Genomic DNA, 7,709 nt, shown 5'->3' with positions numbered 1-7,709 from the left:
GGTAGGGTAGGGTAAGGTAGAGTAAGGTAGGGTAGGGTAAGGTAGAGTAATGTAGAGTAAGGTAGGGTAAGGTAGGGTAAGGTAGGGTAGGGTAAGGTAGAGTAAGGTAAGGTAGGGTAAGGTAGAGTAAGGTAGAGTAAGGTAGGGTAAGGTAGAGTAAGGTAGGGTAGGGTAAGGTAGAGTAAGGTAGGGTAAGGTAGAGTAAGGTAGAGTAAGGTAGAGGTAAGGTAGAGTAGAGGTAGGGTAGAGTAAGGTAGGGTAGGGTAAGGTAGAGTAAGGTAGGGTAAGGTAGGGTAGGGTAAGGTAGGGTAGGGTAAGGTAGAGTAAGGTAGGAGTAAGGTAGGGTAAGGTAGAGTAAGGTAAGGTAGGGTAAGGGTAGAGTAGGGTAGAGGTAGAGTAAGGTAAGGTAAGGTAGAGTAAGGTAGGGTAGGGTAAGGTAGAGTAAGGTAGGGTAGAGTAAGGTAGGGTAGGGTAGGGTAAGGTAGAGTAAGGTAGGGTAAGGTAGAGTAAGGTAGAGTAAGGTAGGGTAAGGTAGAGTAAGGTAGAGTAAGGTAGGGTAAGGTAGAGTAAGGTAGGGTAGAGGTAAGGTAGGGTAGGGTAGGGTAAGGTAGAGTAAGGGTAAGGTAGAGTAATGTAGAGTAAGGTAAGGTAGGGTAAGGTAGAGTAAGGTAGAGTAAGGTAGGGTAGGGTAAGGTAGAGTAAGGTAGGGTAGGGTAAGGTAGAGTAATGTAGAGTAAGGTAGGGTAAGGTAGAGGTAAGGTAGGGTAGGGTAAGGTAGAGTAAGGTAAGGTAGGGTAAGGTAGAGTAATGTAGAGTAAGGTAGGGTAAGGGTAGGGTAGGGTAAGGTAGTAAGGTAGGGTAGGGTAAGGTAGAGTAAGGTAGGGTAAGGTAGAGTAAGGTAGGGTAGGGTAGGGTAGGGTAAGGTAGAGTAAGGTAGGGTAAGGTAGAGTAAGGTAGGGTAAGGTAGAGTAAGGTAGGGTAAGGTAGAGTAAGGTAGGGTAGGGTAAGGTAGAGTAAGGTAGGGTAAGGTAGAGTAAGGTAGGGTAGGGTAAGGTAGGGTAAGGTAGAGTAAGGTAGGGTAGAGTAAGGTAGGGTAAGGTAGGGTAAGGTAGAGTAAGGTAGGGTAGGGTAGAGTAAGGTCGGGTAGGGTAGGGTAGAGTAAGGTAGGGTAAGGTAGAGTAAGGTAGGGTAAGGTAGGGTAAGGTAGAGTAAGGTAGGGTAGAGTAAGGTAAGGTAGAGTAAGGTAGGGTAAGGTAGAGTAAGGTAGGGTAGAGTAAGGTAGGGTAAGGTAGGGTAAGGTAGAGTAAGGTAGGGTAAGGTAGGGTAAGGTAGAGTAAGGTAGGGTAGAGTAAGGTAGGGTAGAGTAAGGTAAGGTAGAGTAAGGTAGGGTAAGGTAGAGTAAAGTAGGGTAAGGTAGAGTAAGGTAGAGTAAGGTAGGGTAAGGTAGAGTAAGGTAGAGTAAGGTAGGGTAAGGTAGAGTAAGGTAGAGTAAGGTAAGGTAGGGTAGAGGTAAGGTAGGGTAGAGTAAGGTAGAGTAAGGTAGGGTAAGGTAGAGTAAGGTAGGGTAGAGTAAGGTAGAGTAAGGTAGGTAAGGTAGAGGTAAGGTAGAGTAAGGTAGAGTAAGGTAGAGTAAGGTAAGGTAGGTAGGTAGGGTAGAGTAAGGTAGGGTAGGGTAAGGTAGAGTAAGGTAGGGTAAGGTAGGGTAGGGTAAGGTAGGGTAGGGTAAGGTAGAGTAAGGTAGAGTAAGGTAGGGTAAGGTAGAGTAAGGTAGGGTAGGGTAGTAGGGTAGAGTAGAGTAAGGTAAGGTAAGGTAGAGTAAGGTAGGGTAGGGTAAGGTAGAGTAAGGTAGAGTAGAGTAAGGTAGGGTAGGGTAGGGTAAGGTAGAGTAAGGTAGGGTAAGGTAGAGTAAGGTAGAGTAAGGTAGAGTAAGGTAGAGTAAGGTAGAGTAAGGTAGGGTAAGGTAGAGTAAGGTAGGGTAGGGTAAGGTAGGTAGGTAGGGTTAGGGTAGGGTAGGTAGGTAAGGTAAGGTAGAGTAATGGTAGAGTAAGGTAAGTAGGTAGGGTAAGGTAGAGTAATGTAGAGTAAGGTAGGGTAGGGTAAGGTAGAGTAAGGTAGGGTAGGGTAGGTAGAGTAATGTAGAGTAAGGTAGGGTAAGGTAGGGTAAGGTAGGGTAGGGTAAGGTAGAGTAAGGTAAGGTAGGGTAAGGTAGAGTAAGGTAGAGTAAGGTAGGGTAAGGTAGAGTAAGGTAGGGTAGAGTAAGGTAGAGTAAGGTAGGGTAAGGTAGAGTAAGGTAGAGTAAGGTAGAGTAAGGTAGAGTAAGGTAGGGTAGGGTAGAGTAAGGTAGGGTAGGGTAAGGTAGAGTAAGGTAGGGTAAGGTAGGGTAGGGTAAGGTAGGGTAGGGTAAGGTAGAGTAAGGTAGAGTAGGTAGGGTAAGGTAGAGTAAGGTAGGTAGGTAGGGTAGAGTAGGGTAGAGTAGAGTAAGGTAGGTAAGGTAGAGTAAGGTAGGGTAGGTAGGTAGTAGGTAGAGTAGTAGGTAGGTAGGGTAGGGTAGGGTAAGGTAGGTAGGGTTAGGTAGGTAGAGTAAGGTAGAGTAAGGTAGGGTAGGTAGGGTAAGGTAGAGTAAGGGTAGGGTAGGGTTAGGTAGGGTAGGGTAAGGGTAGGTAGGTAGGGTAAGGAGTGTAAGGTAGGGTAGGTAGGTATGTAGTAAGAGAGGGTAGGGTAGGTTGGTAAGGTAGGGTAGGGTAGGTGGTAGGTTGATGTTGGTAGGTAGGTAGGTAGGGTAGGGTAGGGTAAGGTAGGTAGGAAGGTAGGGTAAGGTAGGTAGGTAGGTAAGGTAGGGTTAAGGTAGGGTAAGGTAGGGTAGGGTAGGGTAAGGGTAGGTAGGGTAAGGTAGGTAGGTAGGGTAGGTAGGTGTAGGGTAGGGTAGGTAGGTAGGTGGGTAAGGTAGGGTAGGTAGGGTAGGTAAGGTAGGTAGGTTAGGTAGGGTAGGGTAAGGTAGGGTAGGTAGGTAGGGTAGTAGGTAGGTAGGTTAGGGTAAGGTAGGTAGGTTGGTAAGGTAGGGTGGTAAGGTAGGGTAAGGTAGGGTAGGTAAGGTAGGGTAGGTAGGTAGGGTAAGGTAGAGTAAGGTAGGGTAGGTAGTAAGGTAGGGTAGAGTAAGGTAAGGTAGGGTAAGGTAGAGGTAAGGTAGGTAAGGTAGGTAGGTAGGGTAGAGTAAGTAGGTAGGTAGAGTAAGGTAGGGTAAGGTAGAGTAAGGTAGGGTAGGTAAGGTAGGAGTAAGGTAGGGTAGGTAGGGTAGAGTAAGGTAGGGTAGGTAAGGTAGAGGTAAGGTAGGGTAGAGTAAGGTAGGGTAAGGTAGAGTAAGGTAGGGTAGTAGGTAAGGTAGGTAGAGTAAGGTAGGGTAGAGTAAGGTAGGTAGTAGAGTAGTAGAGTAAGGTAGGGTAGAGTAAGGTAGGGTAAGGTAGAGTAAGGTAGGGTAGAGTAGGTAGGGTAGGTAGAGTAAGGTAGGGTAGAGTAAGGTAGGGTAAGGTAGAGGTAGGTAAGGTAGGGTAAGGTAGTAAGGTAGGGTAGAGGTAGAGTAAGGTAGGAGTAGAGGTAGGGTAGAGTAGAGTAGGTAGGTAGGTAGAGTAGGTAGAGTAGAGTAGAGTAGAGTAGAGTAGAGTAGAGAGTAGAGTAGGAGTCGAGTAGAGTAAGGGTTAGAGTAGGGAGTCTAAGGTTAGGGAGGGGAATGAATGTAGGTATATGTGAGTGTTGAATACCTCTCTACTGGTGAAGTGTAATGTGTGTCCAGAGTTCGCTACAGCCTGGCTGGTGGTCTTCAGATCAGCCAGACTCAGAACCTCACAGGACACGGTGTGGTAGCGCACTAAGTCTGGCTGCCGGCCTTGCAAGATCCACGGCTGTAACTACAGATAGAGACAGACACAAACACACATGGACTAATATATTATTTATTTATTCTTATTTTAGTATTTTTAGTAGTAGTGGTAGTATTCCATTTGGGCTGGGCACCTTGAGTGCATGAGACTTAAGTAAAAAATTATCAATAATGATCAATCAATAAATAAATAAATAAATAAATTAGTAGTAGTCACCATTGTCATAATAGTAATAGCTTTAGTAGTAGTAGTAGTAGTAGTAGTAGTAGTAGTAGTAGTAGTAGTTGTAGTAGTAGTAGTAGTAGTAGTAGTAGTAGTAGTAGTAGTAGTAGTAGTAGTAGTAGTAGTAGTAGTAGTAGTAGTAGTAGTAGTAACAGTAGTAGTACTCACCTTTAATGACTGCATGTGCTTCATAGAAGGAAGGAAAATAATGTCTGAGTCAGCAGGAAGGGCGCTAGGGGGCGTGTTGAGTAAAATGAAAGTGTGCACTGACCTTGGGTTTTCAACATTTACACAATTATTTGATTCAATGGTGGGTTCTGTTTTGTTTTATGCTGCTGGAGTATGGGGTTTTGATGATGCACCTGAATGTAATGCGATCCAGAACCGGGCCATAAGATACTTTTTAGGAGTCCATAAATACACACCAAAAGGGGCTATAGAAGGGGACATGGGGTGGGACTCTTGCTTGATCAAGCAAAAAGGTGAAATGGTGAGGTTATGGAACCGCCTGGTCCAGCTGCCAAATGGCAGGGTGACTAAAAAGATTTTTAATTGGGACAGAGCACACGGTCATCCCTGGTCAAGAGAGATGTCTCTACTGACTTGAGTATGATTTTTATGAACAATTTGCAGTGTAAGGTTCACATAATTAAAACAAAATTATCAACAATCCATCAGGATAAGTGGAAGGTGGAGATTTTGAAAAAACCTAAACTTAGAAAATATATTGCAATTAAAAATGAGTATTTTACTGAACCTTATGTAATGTTAAACTTAAAGAGAAGACGGAGGTCTCTGTGTGCCCAGTTGAGGTCTGGCACCCTGCCATTGGCGGTGGAAGTGGGTAGATTCCAAGGTAAACCTGAGGAGGAGCGGTTGTGTGTTCTCTGTGATCTGGGAGTGGTGGAGGATGAATATCATTTTGTTTTTTATTGCCCTTTGTACACCACTTTGAGGAGGGCTTTATTTGAAAAAATTCAAATTGTAAACCCAGATTTGTTTTGGCAGTCTGAGAGTTGTATGTTGAGTTGTTTTTTTGTGGAGGACATCTTCGGTTTTGCAGGATTTTTGGAGAAGGCATGGCACCTGAGACAAAACACACTGTATCCTATATAATTGTATTTGAATTCACCTTGTTTTTCTGTTTATTTACATTGAGTACAGCTTGTGTTATATTACGTTTTATTGTATTTTCTTGTATTTTTTTTATGGCCATCTTGGTCTATGTCATTTGTTAAGTAATTGGTAAAGTATATTATTATATACTTATTGTTATGTGTCTTGTAAGCCCATATGGGCTGGGCATACATCTGTATGTAAGACACGAAAATAAAAAATATCAAAAAAAAAAAAAAAAAGTAGTAGTAGTAGTAGTAGTAGTAATAATAATAATATTATAAAGTATTTGTGTGGCAGTTTTGTTAAAACTCACATACACCCACAATGGCAATAATAACAATAATAATTTGAGGCAGTGAGCAGAAGTAAGTACTGCTAGTAATAATACACGCATACATTCATCCAAACAGTGGGTGACAATATTGTCACAAGGAAAGATGAAATTACCTACCTGGGCTCCATCCTAGAGGCTAATCTTTCTTGTGATAAAATGGCATCCAATGTAATAAAAAAAGTCAACCAATGAACTCGATTCTTGTACCGGATCTCCTCACTGGTAAACAAGAACACCCTGAGGACTCTGGCAGGAGCACTCATACAAGGGTACTACGACTATGCTTGCACCTCATGGTACCAAAGCACCTCAAAGGCGCTAAAAACAAAATTACAAACATCTCAAAACAAACTGGTCAGACTACTGCTTGACCTTACTCCTAGAACCCACCTCACCCCTGCCCACTTTGACAACCTAGGATGGCTTAGAGTAGACGACAGAGTACAGCAACTTGCAATGGGCCTGGTCTACAAGATACACTACACGACCAAGGTACCCATGTACATGTCAAAATACTTCCCAAAGGTCAGTGAATACCACGATCACAACACCAGAGGGAGCTCCACAAATCATGTTAAACCCAGATTCGGCTCAAACAAGGGACTAAACACGTTTCGCAATTATGCCACATCAATGTGGAACGCCCTACCCAAAGCTGTAAAGGAATGTGAATCACTACCCACTTTCAAAAACACTCTCAAAGAACACCTACGGGAGACTGCAATTCGAAACTGGCCCATGTAAATGTCCTAACCCAACCCCCTCCAATGTACAGTAAATGACCAAGTATGGTTGTCAATATTCCAATGTACAGTTTTGCTTGTACAGTTGTACAGTGTTCCCCCCCACCCCTCCTGCCCACCCCACCACCCTCACCCCACCCACCGAACCACCTCCAATGTACAGTCCCCCCCCCACCTACCCAACCTCCCCCAGTGTACAGTTTTTACATCAAATGTATATAATCTTTTCTGGACTCTTTTTGTATCACAAGGTTGTTGTCATAAATGTATAGATGTAGCAGTACTGTATGTCGTGTATGTCATAATGTCCTGATGAATTGAAAATGGGGGACCCTGATGTAAACAAGACGAAAGTCTTTCTCTGGTCTGCATCCCCTTAACAATTGTGTGTATTGAGCTGTACTGTATTGTACCCATTCTGCAATCTGTTAATAAAGTTTTCAATCAATCAATCAGAATATGACTGATATTTTGAGCTCCGAGCCTTGACATTTAGCCTTTATGCTATTTTCATACTAGTGCTTGTTTCCCTTTTTAAATCTTTAAAACATTTTCTTATGTACCCCAGTTGCTATTGCATGTACATATATGTGTTTTATTACACGTATCTGTACATACATACCAACTATTCGCCTGTTTTAGTGTTTCCATAGCAACACTATCTTATCACCGACATCCAAGTTGGGGGATCCCCTTTCAACGGCCCTTCTAAGGTTTCTCTCCTGCATGTTGTCTGTGGTGCTTTTTTCCTATTTTTATCCTAATACTAACATACAATTATAATTTGAAGTAGTGCTAGTAGTAATACTAACATACAATTATCATTTGAAGTAGTGCTATTAGTAATACTAACATACAATTATCATTTGAAGTAGTGCTATTAGTAATACTAACATACAATTATCATTTGAAGTAGTGCTATTAGTAATACTAACATACAATTATCATTTGAAGTACTGCTAGTAGTAATACTAACATACAATTATAATTTTAAGTACTGCTAGTAGTAATACTAACATACAATCATAATTTGAAGTACTGCTAGTAGTAATAACAATGTACAATAATAATGTGAAGTACTGTTAGTAGTAATAACAATGTACAATAATAATATGAAGTACTGCTAGTAGTAATAACAATGTACAATAATAATATGAAGTACTGCTAGTAGTAATAACAATGTACAATAATAATATGAAGTACTACTAGTAGTAATAATAAATAACAATCATAATACTACTAGTAGTAATACTAATAAAGAACAATCATAATTTGAAGTACTACTAGTAGTAATAATAAATAACAATCATAATACTACTAGTAGTAATACTAATAAACAACAATCATAATTTGAAGTACTGCTAGTAGTAAAAAATAATAAAGAAAAATAATAATTTGAAGTACTGCTAGTAGTAA

At 41.6% G+C, this 7,709-nt stretch overlaps 1 protein-coding gene across 2 annotated transcripts in view; it reads right to left on the bottom strand.

Annotated features, from left to right (window-relative positions):
- stab1 (stabilin 1) overlaps positions 1 to 7,709 on the bottom strand; it is a 335,483-nt gene that overhangs the window by 206,470 nt on the left and 121,304 nt on the right. Inside the window, exons 48-49 of one of the 2 annotated variants that reach the window (XM_084317601.1) lie at positions 4,266 to 4,283; positions 3,756 to 3,902 (exon numbers count right to left, since the gene is read on the bottom strand). In XM_084317601.1, coding sequence (XP_084173727.1) covers positions 3,756 to 3,902; positions 4,266 to 4,283 — 165 coding nt within the window. The remainder of the gene's footprint in view (positions 1 to 3,755; positions 3,903 to 4,265; positions 4,284 to 7,709) is intronic. The other variant, XM_084317602.1, reaches the window with a different exon arrangement.

The sequence above is a fragment of the Notolepis coatsorum genome (assembly GCF_963971535.1).
Source record: "Notolepis coatsorum genome assembly, chromosome: 6".
Lineage (NCBI taxonomy): Eukaryota > Metazoa > Chordata > Actinopteri > Aulopiformes > Paralepididae > Notolepis > Notolepis coatsorum.
This window is presented reverse-complemented; position numbering and strand designations above follow the sequence as displayed.